General features: G+C 37.6%; 2 protein-coding genes across 2 annotated transcripts; one reads left to right on the plus strand and one right to left on the minus strand.

The window, feature by feature from the left end:
- The first annotated feature begins 2344 nt into the window (after positions 1–2344).
- On the plus strand, positions 2345–4630 carry LOC116109235 (uncharacterized FCP1 homology domain-containing protein C1271.03c-like). Its single transcript, XM_031395467.1, has 8 exons — positions 2345–2428; positions 2686–2824; positions 2911–2958; positions 3391–3618; positions 3704–3785; positions 3878–3944; positions 4042–4227; positions 4319–4630. Exons 1-8 carry the CDS (start codon positions 2345–2347, stop codon positions 4559–4561), a joined length of 1077 nt encoding a protein of 358 aa, XP_031251327.1. The 3' UTR covers positions 4562–4630.
- A 204-nt stretch (positions 4631–4834) lies between these two features.
- LOC116109246 (AT-hook motif nuclear-localized protein 7-like) lies at positions 4835–14769 on the minus strand. The gene is made up of 6 exons (XM_031395484.1): positions 14157–14769; positions 13397–13464; positions 13188–13319; positions 11903–12064; positions 5139–5475; positions 4835–5051 (listed from the first exon to the last, which is right to left on the minus strand). The coding sequence occupies exons 1-5, from the start codon at positions 14581–14583 to the stop codon at positions 5149–5151; spliced, it is 1116 nt and encodes a 371-aa protein (XP_031251344.1). The 5' UTR covers positions 14584–14769; the 3' UTR covers positions 4835–5051; positions 5139–5148.
- Between the last annotated feature and the right edge of the window lie 11833 nt (positions 14770–26602).

The raw sequence follows: 26602 nt of genomic DNA on the forward strand, positions 1-26602 counted from the left end.
GTTTTAGTAGTATTGGTATCAGTATTAGTATCACACAACTGTTGTGTTCTTACCACCAAGTAGCACTTCCAAAATCCAGTTGTGTGATGTAGGCATCATTAGAAATTTCAAAGGTTATTATAGTCAACGTTTAATTGCCTATTTTTGAAACGGATAGAAGATCATGTATTAGAACCAGAAAAGAAAAGTATCCTTAATAAAATTGAAAATGCAGTTGCTGCATGGTCAATTGATGTGAAGTCACAGACAATTGTCAATTGTTTTAAGCATTGCAAAATTAGGACCCTCGGTTTTGATGAATTGCAAGTTACAAATGAAGTGGATGTAGAAAATAAAAGACTCATTGCAGAATTGAGTGATCAGATTCGACAACTTCACTATACTAATCGAATGCATATTAATATCTTCCTCGCTCATCCAAATGAGTAACAAGTCGTATGTACTTTAACTGAAGAAGAAATCATTACTGCAATTAGACAAGAAGAGAAAGAAAATAATCCTGAGGATGATAGTATAGAAATACAAAAAGTTTCGAGCCATGAAGCTCTAAACATGCTTGAAAAGCTAGAAATATTTTGGTTTTAACAAGAAGATGTCTATGCTAACAAATTATTACATACCCGCAAGTTAAAAAGTGTCGTAACAACTCTAAAGCATAAATCATTGTCCCAAACAACTTTAGATAAAAATTTTATTTCATTTTAAACCTTTAATATAACGTAGCATATATTTTTTTGTAATATATATATATAATTATTACTATGTGGAAGCAACTTTCCTTAAGACAAGAATTAGAAAAATTATAACTTCTTATAATATGGAGTTTATTTTTATAGAGTATCACTATATAGAGAGTTTTTCCTGTATAAGGGAAGTCCAATATAATGACTTCAGAAAAAGAAAACAAAAGATTTTTTTTTTTTTTCCAGGATTTAGATGTAATAAATACACAGCGAATTGAAGAGTCCTACAATAACTTGTACCTCTAGATTAGCAAAGTACTATAATCTCCAAAGCTGAACTCGTCAATTTAACAACTGAACAATTAAGGTCGGATGGGATCATTTCTCCGACTTTGAACCTTGTACCATTATTAGCTTACATAAAAGAAGGAAGTTGAAAAGTTGGCAATAAGAAGCTATAAAACTAAAAATAGGATCCACAATTGCTTGCTGCAACTAGTCTAGTAGAAAATAAGGTAGACATCTGACATGCTATTCGCAAGTGTATGAAATCGTGCAAGTAATAAAGCTCGAGTAAACGCGTGTCGAATCAACTACTTGCCAAGTACCAAACTACTCTATTCTATTGCTATTTGATAAAACAGAATTTTAAGAATAGCTTTAATGAAAAAAATAACAAACTAAAGACTAAATAAATGCAGAATTTGTAAACACTTTGATGTAAAGATCAATATGACTAAACCTAGGGCACAGATTTCACACCAATTTAGTCATATGCATCGACAATTATTGCTAACCTAAGTAAGCTTATTCTAAAGGCCAAATTCCCTGTTATTCCACTAACTTTCTCTCGAACAATTAGCGAATTAACCCTTAAGCAACAACCCAAAATATCTCTAAGTTGGATTTAAGAGTTAAGAGATCATTAAGTTCTATAGAATTTACCAGAGCCTCACAGATCGTGGTAACCTATCTCTAGCGTTCACTCAATCTATGGTTTTATTACCTTAGACAAATCAGGTTTCATCTCTAGATCTCAACCCAACTCATGATATCATTCAACTCTCAGATCCTTAAGAATTGAAAGCATTATGCATAATAATAAAACTTAGAATTAAATGCTCAATAAGAATTAACAACAAATTAAATCAACACATATTCATAAATTGGGCTACATCTTTAGCCCTAGAAAAGAGATTCAGTTCATAATTACAATAATGAAAACAACCATTGTATTGAATGACATGGGTTCAAGAAAGAAAAATATAAACACTTCGCTAATTTGTGAATGAGAATCACAAGAACTCCAATCTCCAATGTAGTAGCCGTCCTTTCTCCCCTTTTCAATCCCCCTTTTAACTTCTTAAAGACCCTCTTTTATATCCCTAGGGTTCTGGTTGTGCTTAGGAAAAAGATTGGAAAACTTAGCCCATTCAGATTCGGATTAGGATAATGAATTAACACACACCCGTGACCCATCGCCGCGGCGGTAAGAATGGTCACTGCGGTGATCGTTCTTTCTGTCCAAGGCATCCGTAATCTTCAGAATTTGATAAAGTCACCAACAAAAACATTGTAGCTCTCTGAATAAGCTTTCCAACGCCACCAGAATCGTCGAATTCCGACTTCTACAGCTCAAGTTATGACAGAAATATCGAAACATGCTCATGATAAAGGATTTCCAGATTTTACGTAACGTCTTTGACGCGCCACAACTTTCTCGTTTCGACTCTGATTCCTGTGCCGTTTGTTCCTACACGTTGTGAGTCCCATCGACATCATTCTTTTCCCTTCAAAAATCTGTTTGAGCCTGAAAACACTTAAAATGTACTTGTGATCCCATAAATGGTATTTATGAAAAAATTAATCCAAATTCCATACTTTAAACACATTTTTCCATAAATAAACCAATTAAATCACTAACAAAATATCAACATTCAAGCTCTTATCAGCAACAGAGATGATTTTTGAAGACGCGGAAGATGATGTTGGCCTTTGACAGGAGAAGGTGAACCTTGGACCCAGAAAGAAACCTCTTGTCAGAAGTCCCAATGGTTTACTAATACACAGGGCTAATTTGGCTAACAAGTCCAGCATTCCCAATGCGCACACACCTGATGCTCATTATGGAAGCCATTTAGGTAAACTCAATAGCTGTCTAATGTTTTTTAACTTTTATAAATCATATATATTCTTTTAAGAGACCTTTCTCATAAGAGTCTATGAGGTTTTGCTTCCGAAGATTTGAAGTGGGAATTTGGTCATCTGCAAAAGAGTCAGTATATATATATATAATTTCTACTTATTATTCAGACTTCCTACATAAAAGAAAAAAGTTGAAAAGTCTTGGTCTTCCACTATCAAATTCCGACGACTTCAATCTTCTTGACTTCGTTAAATTATTACTGCCTGTAAATTATTAAAAGATTTTAGTTATACTTAAATTATTACTGCCTGTAAATTATTAAAAGATTTTAGTTATACTTAAATTATTACTGCCTGTAAATTATTAAAAGATTTTAGTTATACTTTCTCCGAAGAAAGTAACAAACAGCCAATCAGGTGATAAAGCCAAAAGAAAATTTCTCTTCTAATGATGAACCTTCCAAGAGAAGGCGGGTAACTTTTTAGTTGTATAATTCATCTTCAACACTCTCCTTTGCGCAAAAATAATCTGTGTTTCTACATATAATTCCAAAAATGGCAGGAAACATTTACGACAAGAACAAGAAAATTGTATGCTATGATCACGGCGGTTTGGAAGAAGATGCAGAAGATTATGGTGGTCTCTCATTGATGAAACTGAATCTGGGTCCAAGAAAGAAACTTGTTATTTTTGGGCTAGGAGGGTTGCTTTGCCATAGGGTCTGTCATAAGCAGAGGTCAAGCGTTCCAATCTATCGCAGTCCTGACGCTGCCCATGGAAGTTATATAGGTGAAAGTTTTCATATTTTTGTTGGCCTACTGATCATAATTAATTAATGAAACTAATCTTTTAAGAAATTCATTCTTTCTTGCAGTTTACAAGAGACCTTACTGTACTGACTTTATGAAGTTTTGCCTGGAAAGATTTGAAGTAGGAATATGGTCATCTGCAAGGGAGTTAGTATTATTAAAATAATAATTTATTAATTTCTATTTCTTTTGAAATTTAATGCTGTTTTCCTAACTCCACAAGACTTATACCAAAACAGGTGGTACATGAGTAATGCCCTTGATTGTATAATGGCTGGTTTGAGAAGCAAACTGTTGTTTGCTTGGGTAAGCATAAACTATACACTGTTTAGTATTTATCTCCAATTTTAAGATTGATAAGTACTGCTGAAGAATTTCTAAAATGTCTGATGGTTTCTTATAGGAGCAAAATGAATGTACGAATTCTGGGTTCAGCACCCTGGAGAAGAAAGACAAGCCCATTTTTCTCAAGGAGTTGGACAAAATATGGGAAAACAAATACTCTAATCTACCTTCGCGTGTGGGGCAATATTTATCGTCCAACACATTGTTGATTGATACTGACGCTTACAAGGCTTTGCTAAATCCTGTAATATGTCAACCAACATCAATTATATTCTTACTTGAACAACTGAAAATTTTCTTCGGGATTTCCTAATCTTATGTCTTTTGTCTTGCAGCCCCACACATCAGTGTTTCCAACTGAATACAAAGCAAGCGATGTTGATGATGATGCCTTAGGTCCTAAGGGCGAGCTGAGGCTGTACTTGGATGGCCTGGTAGATGCAGATGATGTTCCTTCATATATCAAAGAGCACCCATTTGGACAGCCTGCAATAACAGCCTTGCATCCTCATTGGGATTATTATTCCAAGGTTGTCACCCACATCAAAAAAGCTACTCTTTTAAGTGATGAATGGTGATAAGAAAATGATACATTTGCAAGGGTGTGTGAAGTGGCTGTTCATCTAATATAATAATTTGTGGCTTGACTTTGCATATCTTTATTCTGTTTTTCTCCCTCACTAAGCAATGAATAAATCTAATAATTAAAAGCTGCAATGAGGCAGAATACCAGCTCTGGAACAGCAAAAACTAAACGCTGAAATGCATATCAAGAAACGATCATTCACAAGAATGGCAAACAAGATTACAAGAGAAAGGAGAACTAAACATAATATCAAGTGAATGAATAGAATTGTCTTAATTTAGTTCAGTTGACGATCAGTATTTTTGTAAAATAAAAATACTTCTACAACATTGCTAAAAAATGAATGCTGCATTTGTTTCTAATTTCTAAATTTCAGGCAGCAATTTGGGAACTTCATGTTAATTAATCTAATTGTTACAATAAAAATGAAATAAGATTAGTTCATCCAGTTATCACATCAGCCTCCAAGTCTCGAAATACACCTGAAAATGAACGGGAATAAGAATTATTTATGTTTCTCCACTAGTTCTTTGTTTTTTAATTTTTCTGAGCAGTAAATATAAACATACCTTGTACAGCCTATTCACTGAGCAAAGACACATTGATATCAGGAGATGGCCCCTGGTTAGATGTGGTCTCTGAGCCATTCCAACCCGGACTAGGGGATGATGTGACATTTGGCAATTGTTCGTTGTTTTTGGTGTTATTCACTTCTGCGTGGTTTTGTACCAGTATTGGAGTTACAGGGGTCAAACAGGTCTCCCCATAAGGTTTTGCCTGTGAAATTGGTCTTGCTGCTGTCACTGTATCAGGAGCACCCGGAGACATAGAAGGAATCGCATGTTCTCGATGGTGCTTCCTTTTATGTACCTTGTAACCATTTGGCATGAAACTTCCTACCACAATCTAATGAACGAAGCAGAACCAATGTAAGTCATCCATCAAATACAGTAGCATAAATGGTAAAAAATAGTTGAAAGTATTTCTTCTTTTTCTTTTTCCCATTTCTTAATCAACGAGCAATAACAAAATATAGCTACATGTTTCATTGTATAAAACCAGTTCATCATGTATGTCCTTAACTAATGTATTTGAATAAAGCACATTTCAGTTCCATTTAGCACACTAATTTAACATGAAGTTTGCATAAAACATCACTCAAAGAGTGTGTATCCATTGAGGTAAATTCAGACTACGTGTAGAATGTATTAAATTTTTCAGCATTTTCATCAAGTTTATAGCAAGCGGCATAAAATAGCATATTTGATTGCTGGGTTTTAATATAGGATATTTTTGTAATACATAGACATATAAACCATGACCTGGTGAATACAACCAGGAAGTGCATAAATATTTTTGTTGGATCCTCATCTATAACTATAAACTTAAGTTTTGAGGTTAAGTGGTTACTTAAAATGATATAAAAGTCAAGTTATTTAGTGGTCTTACGTTCAAATTGTGCTTATTATTAATTAAATTATAAAAATTTGTGATCAAGGTCATGGTTGTATTTATAAGTGTAGTTGTGTTTGATTCTGATGAGCCACTTGGGAGGCTGGTCTACAGTAGGAAGGGTAGAGGTGAGAAGTAGAGGAATATTTGTTATGCATGAGGTTAGGAGTTGTTTTTGGGAGGATAGGTGGCCTATGAGATTGGAAGGAAGAAGAATTCGGTTAGGAGCAAAAGGTGTCAGAGAATAAAAGTGAGAGAGAGAAGGAATTGGAGGATATTCAGAAAAGAAGGTTAAGGTTTAGAAGGGGAGGTGACTGACCCTCGAAGTTCAGTCTTATCTTTATTTTCTTTGTTGTACTTAGAATTGTTCCAATTTGTTGCTTGTTCACTTGGTAGATGATAGAACATGATCTCTGGATGTACTGCTCTATTTTAACGTCAATATAGAGTTTATTTCCTTTTCTTTACTGTGCTTATTGATTGTGAATTCGTATTGGATAGATTTATTGTGTGTTTCTTGGTGATTCACAGTTCAGTGTTCTATCAAGTGATATCAGAGCACTAGTGTCCAGGTAATGGTTGTGACGAGAATGGATTCTAGAATGGATAATGTTGAGAAAGAAGTTACAAAGTTAGGGGTTGAAATGGGTACTATTCGAGAATGTTTGGTAGAGATACAATCCTGGGTGTGAAGAAAGGACGAAGAAGAAGTTGGCAGAACAGAGATGCACTCATTGGGAAATGTTCGCTCTCACCAAGTAAAAAATCCTAATGGAGCTAGTGGGTCTGGTGACAGTAGCCAGAATCGCAGTGAAATAGGAGGACAAAAATTGGAAATGCCAATATTCTCTGGCGAGGACCCTTACGAATGGATTTTTAGAGTGGAGCATTACTACAACCTTAACGGAATATCTGAGAAAGGGAAACTGACAACGGCGGCCATTTTTATGGAAGGTGAGACCATCAATTGGTTCCAGTGGACTGAATCCAGAACTCCGATAAGTTCGTGGGCCATGTTTAAACTTGCACTCCTCTAGAGGTTTAGTAGATCACAACAGCATAATCCTCATGAGTCCTTAATGGCGATGAGACAGATTGGTTCAATGGCTGAATTTCGTCGACAATCTGAAGTGGTGGCTGCACTTTTGGTAGAGGAGAAGGAAGAGATATTACAGGCTGCTTTTGTAAATGGGCTTAAAGTTGAGATCAGAGTTGAAGTTCGTTTAGCCCAACCTAGCTCTTTAATTCAAATAATTGAATTGGCCCAAAGAATAGAGGAGAGAAATCAAGCCTTAGAGGAAGCCCAATTAGGAGCAACTAAGTTTACCCGCATGAGTGGAGCTGGGCTTTCATATAGGTTCAACAACCATGGATCCAGAAATCTGACCTGACCCAATGACAACCCAAAATTCCCAAATTTGCCAGAATCCCTAAAATCAACCCCTGTTTCCAATTACAATCAACGAACACCTGAATCCTCAATACAGAGTTCGTCACCCAATTACTCCCCTCGCGACCAACCACCATCTTCTTTTCGAACCTTTGAGCGACCAACTTTCAACGAAAAGAGTTCCATTTAGAAAGATGACAGACGCAGAAATCCAAAAAAAAAAAAAAAAAAAAAAAGGAGAAAGGCCTTTGCTTTAGATGCGACGGTAAGTTCTTTCCTGGACACAAATGTGGTGAAAAACAATTCCAAATCATCTTAATTGATGAAGAAGAAGATGAACCAAAATCGATTGGTGATGGAGAAACAGTTGAACCTGAAATTGAGCGACAACAAGAAAATGTCGAACTTTCTCTCAGCTTGATGGTGGGGATCAATAGTCCAAAGACAATGAAGCTTAAAGGAAGAATCAAAGATAAGAAGTTGATTGTATTGATTGATAGTGGGGCTTCCCACAATTTTATCAGTTCTGAGGTGGTTAAAAGGTTGGGGATATCGATAGTAGGAACTCAGTCTTTTGGGGTTAGAGTGGGTGATGGGTATAACGTGAGGTGTGAAAGAGAGTGTAGAGATGTTTGTATGGAGTTACAAGGTGTTACCATCGTTCAAAACTTCTTTCCATTTGACATGAGTAGTGTTGATGCTGTTCTGGGAATTGCATGGCTGAAGACTCTAGGTGAGAAAGTCACTAATTGGAGAAAGCAAACAATGAGGTTTAAATTGGGATATCAGACAGTTAGTTTGTGTGGGGATCCATCACTTAACAAAACCATGGTGTCTCTCAAAGCTATGATTAAGGCCTTGTAACGTGAAGGGCAGGGTTGTTTGATAGAGTTTAGACAGATTCAGACACAGTGTGATGAAAATGGGGATATTGATGATCAATTGCTGGATGTGTTGGAGAAATCTAGTCAAGTTTTTAATCCACTTCCAGGATTACCACCTGCCAGATCGAGAGACCACACCATTCAAGTAGTTCCAAGAACTCAACCACCAAACCTTAGACTGTATAGGTACCCTTACTATCAGATAAAGCGCATTGTCAAGGAAATACTGGCCTCTAGGATTATAAAGCCGAGCATAAGTCCATTCTCAAGTCCTATTTTATTGGTAAAGAAGAAGGATGGTGGGTGGAGATTTTGTGTGGATTATAGGGCAATTAACAAGGTGACAGTTCCAGACCAATTCCCGATTCCAGCTGTCGACGAGTTATTTGATGAGTTAGAATGGGCAACAGTGTTTTCCAAGCTTGATTTGAAGTCAGGCTATCATCAAATCAGAGTTAAACCAGAGGACACACACAAACAGCTTTCCGAACACACGAAGGGCACTATGAATTTCTGATTATGCCCCTCGGCCTAACCAATGCACCAACCACCTTTCAAGTAGTAATGAATGATGTCTTCAAGCCGTATTTGAGGAAGTTTTTGTTAGTTTTCTTTGACGACATACTAATTTATAGTAAGGAGATGGGTGAGCATGCAAGGCATCTAAGCATTATCTTAAAGACACTATTAGATAATTAGTTGGCGGTCAATAAGAAAAAATGTCATTTCAAGCAGCAACAATTAGGGTATTTGGGGCATGTGATCTCAGCAAAAGGAGTGGCGGTTGACCCCTCAAAGATATAGAGCATTACTAAATGGCCAACGCCAAGGGACATCAAGACACTCAGAGGCTTTCTTGGTTTGACAGGATATTATCGACAATTTGTTCGGGATTATGGAAAGATAGCCCTCCCACTCACTGCTCTATTAAAGAAAGATTCGTTTGTGTGGAGTACAACAGCTCAAGGTGTTTTTGAAGAATTAAAAAAACTCATGACGAGTGTTCCAGTCCTCTAAATGCCTAATTTCACACAAGAATTTATCATAGAGACTGATGCTTCCGGGAATGGTTTAGGGGCCGTGTTGATGCATGAGGGGTGACCTATTGCCTTTCTCAACAAAGGTTTGTCTCTAAATTCCAAACTTAAATTAGTTTATGAACGAGAATTAATGGCTATAGTTATGACTGTGCAAAATGGCGTCATTATCTTTTGGAAGACGTTTTGTTATGCGGACAGATTAGCGAAGTCTTCATTTCTTAACTGACCAGAAATTGTTGAGTGAGAATCACCAAAAATAGATTATCAAGTTATTGGGGTTAGATTTTATAATTCAGTACAAACCTGGGCCACAGAACAAGGCAACAAATGCTCTCTCTAGAATGCCGGAAGTTGTCGAGCATCACGCTCTTTCTATGAGTTGCTGCTCAGGTATAACAAATTTAGAAGATGCCATTAATCAGGATGACAAGTTACACGGGATCATGCAACAACTTTTGATTGACCAAATAGCCATCCTTATTTCAAATTGGTGGGCCGACACCTGTTGTACCATGACAGGCTGGTGGTGCCTAAATCTGGACCTCATATCTAGAAAATATTACATGAGTTTCATTCCTCACCCATTGGGGCCATTCGGGTTTCTTTCGAACATATAAACGCATCACAAATATAGTGTTTTGGGAGGGGATGAAGAAAGATATTAAGGAGTTTGTGGAAGCTTGCATTATTTGCCAACGGAACAAATACGATGCCTTGAGCCCAGCGGGTCTGCTACAGCCATTGCCTATTCCTAACCAAGCGTGGGAAAATGTCTCTATGGACTTTGTTATGGGGCCTCTAAAGGTTCATGGGGTAGATACAATTCTGGTAGTTGTTGATCATCTTACAAAATATAGCCATTTTATAACTCTCAAGCATCCTTACACAGCTAAAGTGGTCGTTGATCTATTTATCAAAGAGGTGGTACGGTTGCATGGGTTTCCTCGCACCATTGTTTCAGATCGGGATAGAGTTTTCATGAGCCACTTTTGGGGAGAATTAGTTAAACAGTCAGGAACCCAACTGCACATGAATTCAGCTTACCACTCACAAACAGATGGTCAAACCGAAGTGGTAACCAATGTTTGGAGATGTACCTCAGGTGCTTTTACAATAGCCAACCCCAATAGTGGCTGAGATGGGCTCCGTGGGCAGAGTTTTGGTTTAACACAACTTATAGTAGCTCCACAGGTATGTGTCCATTTAAGGCTCTCTATGGACGCGACCCTCCAACAGTGTTGAGGTATGCTGACCGCACTTCCTCAGTCGAAGAAGTCGACCAACAACTTCGAAATCGCAACAATATCATAGAGGAGTTAAAGAAGAATCTCCTCAAGGCTCAAAACCGAATGAAGACTTATACTAATAACCAACGGCGAGAAGTTACGTTTGAGATTGGGGAATCCATGTATTTGAAGTTATAGTCCTACAGATTAAGATCTCTAGCTCGTCGATATAATAAGAAACCTAGTCCGAGGTTTTACGGTCCATTTGTGATCACGAATAGAATTGGGGTCGTACCTTACAGGCTAGCATTACCTCCCTTAGCTCGTATTCATGACATTTTCCATGTCTCGCAATTGAAGAAGCCAATTTCCTCACTCCCCAATAGTCAACCTCTACCAGAAGCCCTCAATGAAGATTTTATTTTGCAGGTTGAACCTGAAGCTGTACTCAAGAAAAGAAAGCTCTTGAATGGACAATGGGAGGTACTAATTCAATGGAAAGGCTTAGCTCCTTATGAAAACACTTGAGAGGATTTTAACACAATCCACTCTCAATTTCTTTCTTTCCACCTTGAGGATAAGGTGGTTCTCCTTGGGGAGGGTAATGATAAGCCACTTGGGAGGCTAGTCTACAGTAGGAAGGGTAGAGGTGAGAAGTAGAGGAATATTTGTTATGCATGAGGTTAGGAGTTGTTTTTGGGAGGACATGTGGCCTAATCAGATTGGAAGGAAGAAGAGTTCGGTTATGAGCAAAAGGTGTCAGGGAATAAAAGTGAGGGAGAGAAGGAATTGGAGGATATTCAGAAAAGAGGGTTAAGGTTTAGAAGGGGAGGTGACTGACCCTCGAAGTTCAGTCTTATCTTTATTTTCTTTGCTATACTTAGAATTGTTCCAATTTGTTGCTTGTTCATTGGGTGCTATACTTAGAATTGTTCCAATTTGTTGCTTGTTCATTGGGTAGATGATATAACATGATCTTTGGATGTACTGTTCTATTTTAACATCAATATAGAAAGTTTATTTCCTTTTCTGTACTGTGCTTATTGATTGTGAATTTGTATTGGATAGATTTGTCATGTGTTTCTTGGTGATTCACAGGTCAGCGTTTATCAAATTCACATGCAAGTTCACTAATGTTCTCTCTAATTACAATCATATTGGGAGAGAAAGCTATATATTATTAAAGAAGTACTTCAGGAGCTATAAGATTGGTACAGAGAATAATTATTTAAGAAACAGGTTAATACCAGAAATTAGGAGAAAAGTGCTCTGTTCTCTTGCTCAAAACTGAGAGTTTGATTAAAATAATTCAGATAGACAAAAGGCAGAAAAAGGCCTTACCTGGATAGGGCTAGCAGCCAGTAATAAACCAGCAAGACCACCACCTATAACACGCCCATCAGGTCCAGCCAACGAAACGCTCAATCCACCGGTCCTACTTCTTACGCCACCTGTATCACTGACTGTGAATGAACCAGATAATGACAGTATCTCGAAGCGACCCTGCAAAGAATATTTTACTAAAAATTTAGAAGGAACAAAGATATAAATCTCAATGAAGGTCTTATCAGTAAGTGGTAAAATCATCATGAAAACAAACAAAGCCAAGGAGCACAAACATAAATTACTCTGTGCTGCATCGGAGAATATGTTTAGATGAAACAATCATAGCGGGTGATACGAAAGATGATATTGAAGTTAACTGAGTTACTGGCAGTTGGACATTTATCACATGGTACAAATTCTGTAACAGTCCTACTTCTCTATAAACACGACAAAACTGGATGAGAAAAACCTCCCGCCTGCATATATGAAGTGTCCAGGATATATAGCAAGAACACGGCCTCAAGTTTCAAAGTTTTCCAAAGAAATAAAGTTTGTGCAACGTAATATATGTTGAACAAAAAATTTGGTCAAGCGTGTATGTGAAAAAGAATTAGACTTGGAATTTGGGGCGTAAGACTGCTGTTTTGAGCTCAAAGATCATCTGTGAGGCTCAAGTTAGCTTGTCTGATAGTAAGGACTCTCGGGGCTATTTTCGGCTCAATTTTACCATTAATTCTTCCAATCGGGCTTTCCAGATTTTATAAATATAAACAGAGCATATTCTCTGAGAGTATGTTAATGAAGGGTTTGAATGTTAGTAATGAATTATTTGGGGTGTTCTAGTTAAGAGCTTATCATTGATATTGCTCCAGTAACTGAACTGAATTTCTGAAATACTAAAAGAACATATTTTCTGAGCATATGTCGTTGTATCTTTGGGGAAATTTGTGTTCTTTTAGTACTTAAAACATATCAGCATGTGCCCTCAGAAATCACATTTATTAAACATAGTGTTGATGATTTAGTAATGAATGCCACACTTACAAAATATTCATACATTTATACATGCAAACTGATGTGGAAATGTTATGGATTGTCATGTTAACTACTGCCCATGTATTATGTATATATCTATTTGTACAGGTAACTTGAGTATTATATTATTATTTAATAATTGAATGATAGAACGAGAAAGGAAACCTCACCAACCCAATTAATTATTGTGGAAGCAGAGGAAGGGAGAAATTCCAAGAAAGAAATAAAAGCCATAAAAACAAAATTTTCAGTTCGGAGTTGATACCTCATATGTCAAGATACCACCAGAGGACCCTGGTTGGCGAATGGTAACATTAGAAACAGCTCCATTAGCCGAGAGAATGCAAATTCCTCGAGGACCCTTCTGCGAAAACGAAAGAATCTTTCCAGCAACATCCTGCCAAGATTTTGAGGAAGATTCGTCTTAGATATTCTTAACTAATTCACCGAAGCATTCATAAACACGTCCATTACCTCCCCAGTATTAACGGTTACAACATGAGGTGTGAAGTCCCCTCCCGCTGTGTTCGCGAACAATTCACCTTCACAGATCAAATTCCAGATGTAATATTTATCAAATTATAACAATCTAAAGCAAATTCTTCCCATTAAAAAAGTGAGCATAATGACAAGTACTACACAATCTTTAACTTGACTCATTTCTATGATCACAGGAAAATCTTAATTATTAATGTTCAATGATGATACTGAAAGACTGACCTTTTCAAGTACACATTCAACTTTAAAGTGTTATTATGCGAGAATTACCAGCAATTTTAATTAAAATTAAGAAGAAGAAAAAAGTTCAATTTCGTTGAAGCCAGCCTGGTCAGAAATCCATTAAAAAAATTACAATTATCTGCTGAGTTGAAATTAAGATCTCAATCCCACCATAGATCAACCTACTCTTTCAATTCTCACAATGAGTTTTTATCAACCAACCACATATGGGGTTGGTGAGACAATGAAAGACAAAATAAATAAAATAACAAAGTTTTTTTTTTTTTTTTTTTTTTAATTTTTAGGAATGCTTTTTATTAGAAAACAAAACAAAACAAATATCGAGAATTTTCTTTTTCCTTCTGTGATGTAACTTGAGTAATATTTACTTTTTTTTTTTAAAAAAAGGTTAGCAAACATTAAAATAAACCAAAAAATTCTAACATCTTCCCTTCACTTTCCAGCATTTTCTCAGCAACCAAACGCAAACATGAAAACTTTTCCCGGAACTTACCTAAAGAAGCAAGAAGCTGCCAGTTACCAGAACCCGGAGGCCTACCTCGACCCCTTTTTGAAGAAGAATAATCCGGAGAAGGAGTCAAAGTAAAACCAGGAGGTGACGATACAAGTGGAAAAGAAGAAGGTTGCAACCTCAAGTTTCCTTCAGAATCATATTTTCTCGGCCTCCCTCTTTTTTTCTTTCCAAACAAATCCCCGCTACCACCACTATTATTATTATTGTTATTATTATTTTCTGGGGCTGCTGCAACTGCAATTGCCCCTGCACTAAGATCAATGTTCCTTTCCACATTACTGACCGCTACTTGAGACGACGGCGGCGGCGGTTGCGGCAACAACACGTTGTTACTCACTGGTGGAGGTGAGTCAGTGTACGAGTTACCACCTGTTGATCCGGATATAGTGCTTTCTTTTTCTTCCATGAAGAAAGAATTTGAAAGGGAAACTCAGAGAGAAGTGTGAGTTTTTTTATTTCTAGAAATGGAAGAGAAGTTTGAAAGAGAGAAGGGTAACTGCAAATGGCGCCAGAAGTAGAAGGTGGTGTAGCTTTTTGAACTTTGGAGAAATTTTATGAACTTCCCTCCATTAATGGAGAAGCAAAAGACTCAGAAAACTGGTCTTTTTCTTGACTGGACTCCACGGTATGGTTTATACAATTACTATAATGCCCTTCCTTACCCAAATTACCCTTTTCACATTCTTTTAAGTCACAACTTTGTACTATTTTATGATTTTTTTTTTAAATATAATCAAATTTGTCCATTAATATGATTTGATTTTCATGATATTTCTCTGATTATGATAAATTCAATTTTATAATAAAATTGATTGGGTATAATTAATATTATTTCAAAATGTCACGTGTTGCATGAGTTATTATAAATTTATTTTGTTGATTGGATGGGTGAATTTCATTCATGGATTTCAATTTATTTAATTTAATGAGTTGAATTGAATTAGATTTTAATCTATTTTAAATACATTGAATTCAAATTTTCATACATATTTTGTTGCAAACATCTTAATCATATTAAAAATTTTGGCAAATAGAAATTGAATCATGTTGAAAATCTTATTAAATCGAATTTCTATTAAAAAAATTCATTTATTTCGTATCCAATATTATTATTATGAAAGGGCAAAAGAGTAATATCTCATGCAATAGTTTAGAATATGGTTAAAAAGAAAAAAAAAAAAAAAAAAAAAAGAAAGAAAGAAAGAAAAAGGAGAGTAATAATAAGGCGGTTTTGGAAGTCCACAAAACAACTTTGGATTAAAATGCAGTCAAACTGGTGCTTTGCTGTTAAAGCAATAAACTCGCCTTAAAATAATCCCTTTTTATTTTTTTTTTTGTTTTGATTAAAATAAAATAAAAAGGTTCAAATCCCTAACTTACGTTTTTCAACATAATTGGAATCCGAATTTTAATTTGTTCTCATTATAATTAATTATAATTTCTTTTAAAGTTGAGAGATATGATATGGGCACCTCCTTAATTTGATTGAAAGGCAACCCACCATAGTTAAAACAGCATTTATTTCCCTGCTTCTACTTTTAGGTTTTGTGAATTGAGCACTACCAACCTCTTTTATATTGGTCCGTATTTCTTGGATATTATATAGTTTTTTATTAATCCAACTTAAATCTAGATTGAAAGTGGTGTACAGCTTTTTGTTAATTGAGTTAGCTAATAATGGCTTACAAAACTTAAGAATATATTATTATTACATCGATATTTTTTTTTGATGATATTATGTTGTAATAATTACGAAATATAAGACAATATAAGGACTAATACATAACTAATGAAAGATAAGGGCTATGAAATAGAAGAACAACAAAGGGGTTGAAATTTATTATCATCTCACTTTAGTACACAAGAATTACAAAGAGGAGGAAGGGTTTACATAGTAATTCTTGCCACCCCCAAACTAATCAAATCTTGCCATTTAGCCACTAGGTGCCACAAAATTGATACCACCCTTTGCCATCAAGAGGTGGCAATAGTATGATGAAATGTGTCAAATGGTGAGAGATCCATAATTCTTTGCAGCATATTATTGATTTTCCTTAAGGTTTGGCTCTTTTTATCCGAAAAAAAAAAAAAAAAAAACACGTACTTTTGAAGTATTACTTTACTATCCAAATTTATATTATGTTTCCCACTCCGGCATGTTATGACTCACACCATCATTCTCTTCACAATCATCACTCACCAAAATCCCTTAAATCAATTCTCATCGACCCCACAATTGTCGGCAATCGAGCGATTAGCATTTGCGCATCGCCCTTCCCAAGTCAAATTGCGATCAATCCAACCACCAAAATCTAACCTTCCACCACTAAAAGACTCATCGGCCTCTCCTTTTAAAAGCCCTAATGGCTGGACCGAATTTGCTTTTGTTCACCGCTGGAATATAAATTTGGGTAGTCAGTGGTATTTTAATAGTTTATGGGTGAGAAAGTGTCATTAAACCATTATTTGGGTGGGAAAAAGTCGTTTACTAAATTTATAATAATTAGAAATAGAGACAGTGCAAACTTTTGGTATGTGCTTCACTTAAAAGGGGTAGTAATTAAATCAGTTTAACTTAAGGGATATTTATAAATTAACCAATTTTTAGGGGTTAAAAAAACCACTTCTTGACTCTTCTACAGTTGTTTTCTCCTTTATTATTTTTCAAAATATCCAACATTTTGCATACCCTAATCTAAGTTGGCCTCTCCTACCCCAAGGTTGCACATGTCATGGGTTGAGAGTTTCATACCGAAAAGGCTAACCTATTAGGTGGAGGGACTCTCCCTTATAACCCAACACCCTGACACCCCCCCACCCCCCCCCCCCCCCCCAAAAAAAAAATTTCCCTTCCGATGTGGATCCATGACATTCTCTCCCACCCAATCTGTGATGCCCCCCCCACCAGTCACAAGTGGGGCCCCCTGCCTACCCGTCCACCTTATCCTTGAGTGGACCCACAATCACATGTGGACGCCCCTCTGTGTGGACACTTGGCGGGACACTGAAAAATGGATTGGGGTCAGCTTTGATACCACTTGTCATGAGTTGAGAATTTCACACCCAAAAGGCTAACCTATTAGGTGGAGGGACTCTCCCCCTTATAAACCCAAGACCCCCCCATTTCCCTTTCGATGTAGGATCCATGACAATATGCTAACCTAAAGTTCACACAAAATCTGGGTTGGTTTAAGACGAATTTCTAGTTCTTCTTTTTAGATTAAGATATACACAATTCTCAATTTTTTGTCATGTTAATACTATAGCAAGTAGTAGCACATAATAACCTAGTATACTCAGATACTTTATCAGAAAAAAAAAAAACTCTATAAACTGTTGAAACTAAAAATCAAACACATCACAAGTAAAGTATTGTAACGCCCACATTGAGGTATGTAACTTAACTTATGCCCTTATACCCTTAGTTGATTTTTTTTGTTAAAGTTATTTTCAGAAAATGTGAAGAAAATGCCTTAAAATTTCATTAGTGGTAAAATGGTCTTTTCACACATAATTAGTTGAAAAAGTGGGGAGTGAAAAGAGAAAGAATTTCATGAAGAAGTTAATAAAAATGAGGGTATTATTGTAATTGACTAAGGGACATAGATGGAATTTCATAGAAAGTACAAGGACAAAATGGGCAAGTATAAGTAATAAATGAGATATCCTAGGTTCATTCTTGAAAACCCTATCATTCTCTACTCCTTCACACGCCACTTTCATCTCCAAATTCTCTCATTTTCTTCATCAAATTTCCAAGGCAATTTAAAGGATTTTTGGTTGGATTTTGGTAGATATTCAATCCTAACCATCCAAAGGTAAGAGATATTGCAATAAGATGTGAGATTAATTTTTAAAGTGTTGAATTCTAATAGTTATATGCTAAGGGTTTAAGAAGGAGAGGACATCTACCCAAAGAGAGAGTTTCTAATGTGGAACTACCCAAGATCAAGGTAAGTAAATCCAACCCTAAGTTTGATTTGAGTAAGTTTGTAGAGATTTGTACATGTATGTATGTGCTTATGTTTTTGAGAAGTTTTGATGAGATTGATACTTGATGATAATTACAATTCAGCCATGAGAATGTAGACTTTGTCTTAATGGTGATTTATGGAGTGTATTTTCCTAGCTAGGTTTAGTGTTGATTTAAGGGAGTTTTCCTCCAAATATTGGTGGCTTGAGAAAGAAGAATAAGTGTAGCCAAATTAGAGTTTGAGTATGCATGCAATTTGTTTGATGAAAATCCTAAGAGAAAACATGTTACCATGGTTGCCATGTCATAGCCGTGACCTTCTGAATGATTTTTGGGCATCTTACCGATTGAATTGGGTTGAGACCTAAACATAAAAGTTGTAGCCATGTCTCTAAGCTTTAAGACGAGACCAAGTCGTAGCAATCTGATGTGTATAACTCGAGATATGCCTTCTTGAATATGACCTGTGCAGAATGACTACCTCAAAATATTTTTAGTCTAATAATCTATGATTGATTTCAAATATGGGAATGTTGTTGGTAAAAAATACTAGTTCTCTAATGATATTTTTATATGTCATAATGTATTCTCACATTTGCATTTAGAAAGAATAGAAAAGAATGAGCATAGTTCCATGCACATACACATGGATGAGAATAGTAAAGAAGAAAGAAAGAAAAGAAAGAAAGAAAGAAATAATAAAAAGAAAGAAAGAACAGAACAAAAAGAAAGAAAGAATAGAACACAGAAAGAAAGAACAGAAGAGAAAGAAAGAAGAGAAACAGAAAAGAAATTGCATTCTTTATGCATTTATGCATATGCATCATGGCATTCATATTATTGAGAATTAGTTTCTCCAGTTCTGCTTACTCGTGAGTAAGTGAGAAACAAGAATATAGAAAGAATAGAGAGAAAGAATATAGAAAGACCAAAGAAAAAGAAAGAAATGTGTTGTAAGGAAAAAAATTCAGAAATTGAACAACGGAAAGAAAGGAGTAGCCTAATGGGTTTACTTACTGAGCAATTAGTGCTCACCCCGTTATTTTCAATGTTTTTGCAGGTAGTAGATGAGAGGCGTTCGGAAGGAGTGTCAAGAAGCGGAAGGAGCGAGCAACACTGTCGAGACTATTTCGAGAAGTTTTGTTACATGATGTAAAGTTATTTTAAACTCATCTACATGTATATTTTCCTATATATATTTAGTGAGTTTTACTGTTATTTTACGAGTATTCTAGCTAGAAAGAAAGCATTACAAGTATAATATAAAAGATAGAACACACGATTTACTCTAGTTCGTTCCAATTAAGGAACTACGTATAGTATTCAAACCGAGAATTCTTATTGAGTATCAGAACTTGACGCAATTACAATGATAGCTCACTATAACTCTCAATTCTTTTTCACATTAGGCCTCTAACTATTACAAAATACTCATAATAGAAAACCCTAACCCCATTTGGGCTTACCAGAATCTAACCCGACCCAGGCCCAACTATTAATAAACTAATTCCAAAACATTGCACTTACCGTGAGTCGCCGTAGGTAGACAATTCGTCAAGGCTAAGAGAAGTATACACCATATCCAACATAAACTAATAGATTAATTAAAAATCCAATAAATCAAACTCCAAAATACCAATACTTTCTAAACCAAATTTCCAACTCTTCCAATCAAATTTTCGGTTTTCTTCAGCGGTAATCTTATGAAAATGATTAATTATGGCTAAAAGTAATACTTCAATTTGTCAAAAATGGAGACAACACAAAATTGAATTTCAAATTAAAAGAGAAAGAGAGTAAATTACATGAAAATAAATTTGGAATCGTGATAGTTGTTGACCAATATGGTTTAAGGTTTAGAAATGTGGTTGATTTTTTCTAATCCCCTTTCATTTTTTGTTATTTCCTTAATATCTCTTAACCAACTTAACTATTAGTAAATGATTGATTATTAATAAATAATAGGTCGGGTGAGTCTAGGTTTGTTGTAACATCTTCCATTATCACTTATTTTTTAAGCAATGATCTAAAATGTGTTTCGTAAACACATTCCAAAAGTAATTACGGAACAATATACTTCTTCCATAATCTATTTTTTTCAAGGATCTCAAGACCAGGTATTTCTAGTTTTTTTAATTCAAAATCAGCTCTTAGAAAAGTCAATTACCAAAATGCCTAAAGATTAAACATAAATTCTAATTTTTGTATAAACAAATTTTAAATTAGATTGTTAAAATAATATAAAAATATTAAAAACAGAAAATACATAAATTGGCCACAGGAGAGCCAGTCGGATTCACCATTACTAGAATTTGTTTCTCAATGAGTGCAATTACACCGCTGGCACCATTGAGATGGCCAGACGACGATCTACATAATGGTGGCGATGGTTTGTTCAAATAAAGCGGCGGTTTGCCATAGCAGTCCAACAAAGTTTCTTCAAAACTGATAGATCTCCCATCAAGAAGGTATACCAACACAGAGGGTAAAAGGCCATTAATGTAATTGAAGAGGAATGTGTTAGTGGAGGATGGCTTAAGGCATGTGGCATGTGAAGAACCAATTAGTTAGAAGGGAATAATTTTGCTAGTTGATTTATGTATAAAAGGGAGATCCATTTGTGAAAAAGGCAGATTATTATCAATAGTGAATCAAGGAGGTCTCTAGCTCCTCGAACTACTGGGACTATTTGTTACTCATTTTCATTTCATTGTAGTTGAGCACTTCTCTGTAAACTGTCCTTTATTTCTTAATCAATATCAATTAGAATCAACCTAGTTTTACATTAGATATAATTCTTGAGTTTGTCTATGTCTTTTTGGTTTACTGTGTTGCGTGGTTGAGTGGTTGTCCTGGTGTTCTATCAATTGGTATCAGAGCATGATCCTGCGGACGCGTGGCAGGCTGACCTTGGGCTCGAGCTGCGACCCCAAGGAAAGGGAATCCGCGAAGTCACCCAAAGGGTAAAGAGGCCGACGTGGAGCCCATGTAACAAGACTTAGTAGGTCCCCTAAAGGGTCGAGAAAGAGAGTTATTGATAGGCTTCTAGGGCTTGACAGGCTTCTAGGCGAACTAAGACCCAAAAGGAGGGCAGTAAAGGTCGATGAGGGTGGACACTCTCTAGAAAGAAGACCAACGAGGGCGTTGGGTCTCAAAGCGTGGGGAAATGCTAGGATCCCACATTGAAAAGGAAAAAGGTGGGCATGTGGGTTATAAAGGCTTGGGCACCCTCCCTTGGCAAGCCGGTTTTCCAAAGAGAGTTCTACCTAAGCTCATGAAAGACCCATGGCCCAGCCTAAATTGTTGAGTTATTGGAGTGGGTTCCTATCAATTGGTATTAGAGCATGATCTTGCGGACGCGTGGCAGGCTGACCTTGGGCTTGGGCTGCTACCCCAAGGAAAGGGGATATGCGAAGTCACCCAAGGGGTAAAGAGGCTAATGTGGAACCCATGCAGTAGGGCCTAGTGGGCCCCCCGAGGGGTCGAGAAGGAGAGTTGCTGACAGGCTTCTAGGGTCTGACAGGCTTTTAGGCGAAGTAAGACCCAAAAAGAGGGCAGTAAAGACCAATGAGGGCGGGCGCTCTTTGGAAAGAAGACCAACGAGGGCGTTAGGTCTCGAAGCGTGGGGGAATGTTAGGATCCCAGATTGAAAAGGAAAATGGTAGGCATTTGGGTTATAAAGGCTTGGGCACCCTCCCTTGGCAAACCAGTTTTCCAAGAAGAGTTCTACCCAGGCCTATGAAAGACCCATGCCCCAACCCAAATTGTTGAGTTATTGAAGTGGGTTCCTATCAATTGGTATTAAAGCCTTGTGTGGGTAATGACTAAATCGAGAATGGAACAGAAGGTTGAGGGATTGGAGAAGGAAATGGGTAATATGGAGAAGGAGCTAGGAGGGATGAAGGAAGAGTTAGGAAGCATCAAGGGATATCTCCTTGCGCTGTGGGAATGGATGAGGTTGAAGGAGGATAAGGAGGCCAATACTAGTCGCGATTGGGGGAGAGCTCAAATAGCAATGACAATGGCAGAGTTGATCAGAGTAAAGAAACCGAGAGCTCTAAGGAGGAAAGGAAGAGTAAAAAATTAGAGTTACTAGTGTTTAATGGGGAGGATCTCTACGGATGGACCTTCAGAGCAGATCGTTATTTCTCAGTCAATCGTTATGCAAAGGGAGAAAAAGTAGAAGCTGTTGCGGTTTGTATAGAGGGGCGTGCACTGAATTGGTATCAGTGGGTTGAATCAAGGGCACCAATCAGTTCATGGGAAGCCTTTAAGGCTACTATGGTTGTGAGATTTCGACCATCCTTCAAAGGCTCAGCATATGAAGCACTAGTAACATTAAAGCAAACTGGAACAGTAACAGAGTTTAGGAAAAATTTTGAAGAACATTTTGCTCCCTTGCGCGAGGTAGGGGAAGAATTGCTGATGGGTATTTTTCTCAATGGACTCAAAGAAGAGATCCGGGCCGAATTGCATTTGGCCCAACCAACCACACTTTTTTCACTCATTGAATAAGCCCATAGAGTAGAGGAGAAAAATTGGGTCTTGGAGAAAAGTAGGCCCAAACCATTTAGAACCCAAACTAATAAAATGGAGCACTACAACCGGGTCATTCCCAACCCAGAAAACATGGCGCACAAACGCGTGGAGCCCCAGCCCCTTTTCACACAATTCAGACTTTACTCCAAACAGAATAGGTGAACGACGAGAGAGATCCACCAATACACCCATGCCAGGATTTCGGTGCATGACTGACTCCGAGATTCAGAGCAAGAAGGAATGTGGGATGTGCTTTAGATGCGATGAAATGTACAGTCCAACTCATCGGTGTAAAGCGAGGTCACTGCTAAAGCGAGGTCACTGCAGATTTTGTTAGTCACCGATGCTGACACACCGGAAAAGGAGGAGCCCAACTCTGAAGCCAACGATGACATCAACATGGTAGGTAACCACTTGGCTTTGTTGATGAACTCTATTGTAGGGATGACGATGGTCAAAACTCTGAAGCTCAAGGGGTTGATTAGAGATGAGACAGTAATTGTGCTGGTGGATAGTGGGGCATCCCACAATTTCATCTCAAAAAATTAGTGCGGAAGCTAGGCCTGGACATTGAAAAGGAAAAACAATTTGGAGTGATGGTGGGGAATGGTTTCACAGTTAGAGGAGAAGTGATTTGCAAAAAATTGAGTATAAGTATTCAGGAGGTTGAGTTGACACAGGATTTTTTCCCCTTTGATTTAGGAGGAGCTGATGTGATGTTGGGGATATCCTGGTTGAGCACGTTGGGAGATGTGTGCTCTAACTAGAAAAACCTAACAATGGCGTTCGATAGTAACGGGAAGAAAATTGTGTTGCAAAGTGATCCCTTCTTAGTTAAGACTGTAGTCTCTCTCAAAGCAATGCCCAAGAAACTACAAAGTGAGGGAGCAGGGTATGTGGTAGAATTTGTCTCTATCGAAAGGAAAGGAGAGAAGAAGATCGAACCTATGGAGCTTGGAGTTGCTGCCTTAATTAAAGAGTTCCACCATTTGTTTGAACAACACCATTGTTTACCATCTAAGAGATCGACTAACGATGCCATAACTCTCCAAAATCAATCCAAACCCCCTAACCTACATCCTTACAAATACTCATATGCCCAAAAGAATGAGATAGAGAGGTTGGTGGGTGAGATGATGGTGTCGGGAATAATCCAACCAAGTACTAGCCTTTTTGCAAGTCCGGTGTTGTTGGTTAAGAAGAAAGACGGCAGCTGGCGTTTTTGTGTTCATTACCGCGCCCTTAACAACATAACCATACTCGACAAATTTCTGATACCTTCCATTGATATGTTGCTAGATTAGTTGGCAGGTGCTATAGTATTTTCTAAATTGGATTTAAAATCTGGATATCACCAGATCAGAGTAAAGATAGAGGATGTGCCGAAAACCGCATTTCGGACTCATGAGGGGCACTATGCGTTCTTGGTCATGCCATTCGGGTTGACTAATGCCCCCTTCACTTTCCAAGCCCTGATGAATACAATTTTCAGACCAATTTTGAGGAAATTTGCACTGGTATTTTTTGATGACATCTTAATCTACATCCTAGACCTAGAAGCTCACCTCAATCACCTGAGATATGCCTTTCAAATCCTGACTGAACATGAGCTTGTCGTCAACCACAAAAAGTGTCTATTTGCATAGTTGAGGTTGGAGTACTTAGGACATTTGATCTCTTTAGAAGGTGTCAGGGCAGATCCCGCCAAAGTTAAGTCAATGTTATCATGGCCCGTTCTACAGACCATCAAAGGTCTAAGGGGTTTCTTGGGATTGACAGGGTATTACCGCAGATTCGTTAAGGATTATGGGTTAATAGCTCAACCGTTGACTAAATTGCTTCAGAAAGACGCCTTCGGATGGAATGAACTGGCTCAACAAGCCTTTGAAAAACTGAAAATGCCATTCCTCAGTCCCCAAGTTGGTTGTCCTCGATTTCAGTCTCCCATTTGAAGTCCACACCGACGCATCTGGGCAAGGGTTGGGAGCTGTCTTAATTCAAAACCAATGTCCCATAGCTTTCTTCAGCAAAGCGTTTTCCGACCAATCACAGCAAAAGTCAGTATATGAAAGGAAATTGATGGCAATCGTGTTTGCAGTTCACAAATGGAGCCATTACCTCAGCGAACAAAACTTCATTATCAAAACGGACCAGCGCAGTTTGCAATTCTTGACAGATCAGAGGGTGAAGACTCCTGAATAGCAAAAATGGATTTCTAAGCTTCTAGGTTACTCAGATATCATTTAATCAACCTGGTAGCTCAAACCAAGTGGCCGATGCCTTATCCTGAAGAGAAGACATAAAGTTAGCTGTTGTATTGGTCGTTACTTTCTCAAAATTCGATGGTATTGCGGCTGAGGCACAATAAGATGTGAAGCTCCGGACCATCATCCAAGACTTGATGTTTGTCCCCAGAGCCACCCAAACTACAGTCTCCACTGTGGCTGTCTTCTTTACAAACACAGGTTAGTGCTTCCAGAATCCTCTAAATTTATTCCTCGATTGTTGGATGAATTCCACAACAGTCCAGCAGGAGGCATTCTGGTTTTTTTAGAACATATAAACGAGTTACAAATCTGGTTTATTGGGAGGGCATTAAAAGGGATGTTTAGGCTTTTGTACAGCAGTGTTCAGTCTGTCAATTGAATAAACAGTCAGCTCTTAAGCCAACAGGACTTCTCCAGCCTTTACTCATGCCCACCCAAGTGTTTGAGGACATTAGTATGGACTTTATAGGGGGGCTGCCCAAAGCCAAGGGACAGGACATGATATTGGCAATTGTGGATCGGTTAACTAAGTATAGTCACATCCTTCCCTTATACCACCCCTACATGACCAAAGAAGTGGCTGATATGTTTGTTTTGGAGGTTGTCAAACTGCATGGTTTCCCCAAGTCGATTGTGTTCGATAGAGACCGAGTGTTCATAAGTCAGTTTTGGCAAGAATTGTTTAAGGTAGCAGGTACCAAGCTGAAATTCTGTTCAGTGTATCATCCTCAAACCGATGGCCAAACGAAGGTAGTCAACCGTTGTTTAGAAGCCTATCTCTGTTGTTTTTGTAGCAACCAACCTAAAAACTGGCCAAGGTGATTAGCATGGGCTGAATTTTGGTATAATTCTACCTATCATAGTGCAGCCAAGATGACACCCTTCAAAGCACTTTACGACCGCGACCCACCCACTCTTCTACGCTTCACCGATTGCCCATCACTGGTTGAAGAGGTGAATCAGTAAATGGCTGATTGTAACTCCATCTTGGACACGCGGAAGCATAACCTGAGTGTTGCCTAGGCCCATATGAAATCCTAAGCGGATGCCCATGGCTAGGATTTTACTTTTCAGCCGGGAGACCAAGTGTTTTTAAAACTTCAGCCATATTGCTTCAGGTCCTTGGCTTCTAAACTCAATGAAAAGTTGAGCCCACGTTTTTATGGACCATTTCCCATTTTGGAAAAAATTGGACAGGTTGCATACAAACTGGTGCTCCCTCCAACAGCCAAAATACATCCCCTTTTTCACGTATCCCAGCTTAAGCATAGCCTGCACAGCTCGGTTCCCATCCAACCTCTACCCTCATGCCTTACCAAGGACATGGAGTTGTAGGTACAACTAGAATCTGTTTTGGCAGTCTGCACATTGGTGAATGGCTCTCAGGAAGTCCTCATTAAGTGGAAAGACTTAGCCCCATTTGAAGCCACCTAGAAGCTGACAAACATCATCAAGCTTCAATTCCCTCACTTCCACCTTAGGGACAAGGTGGCTCTTCAAGGGAGGGGGGAGGGATTGATAGACCTCCCATCAAGAAGGTATACCAACACAAAGGGCACAACGGTAAAAGACCATTAACTGAATTGAAGAGGCATGCATTAGTGGAGGATGGCTTGAGGCATGTGGCGTGTGAAGAACCAATTATT

This window comes from Pistacia vera, unplaced genomic scaffold, assembly GCF_008641045.1.
Source record: "Pistacia vera cultivar Batoury unplaced genomic scaffold, PisVer_v2 Contig576, whole genome shotgun sequence".
Lineage (NCBI taxonomy): Eukaryota > Viridiplantae > Streptophyta > Magnoliopsida > Sapindales > Anacardiaceae > Pistacia > Pistacia vera.

Excerpts from the sequence above, each read along its gene's own strand:
- LOC116109235 (XM_031395467.1), top strand. The coding sequence starts at position 2,345 with ATGCTCATGATAAAGGATTTCCAGATTTTACGTAACGTCTTTGACGCG. Across the intron at positions 3,945-4,041 it reads GCAAACTGTTGTTTGCTTGG|GAGCAAAATGAATGTACGAA; the intron begins GTAAGCATAAAC and ends GGTTTCTTATAG. Across the intron at positions 4,228-4,318 it reads ACAAGGCTTTGCTAAATCCT|CCCCACACATCAGTGTTTCC; the intron begins GTAATATGTCAA and ends TTTGTCTTGCAG.
- LOC116109246 (XM_031395484.1), bottom strand. The coding sequence starts at position 14,583 with ATGGAAGAAAAAGAAAGCACTATATCCGGATCAACAGGTGGTAACTCG. Across the intron at positions 13,465-14,156 it reads GCAGCTTCTTGCTTCTTTAG|GTGAATTGTTCGCGAACACA; the intron begins GTAAGTTCCGGG and ends TGATCTGTGAAG. Across the intron at positions 13,320-13,396 it reads TAACCGTTAATACTGGGGAG|GATGTTGCTGGAAAGATTCT; the intron begins GTAATGGACGTG and ends AAATCTTGGCAG.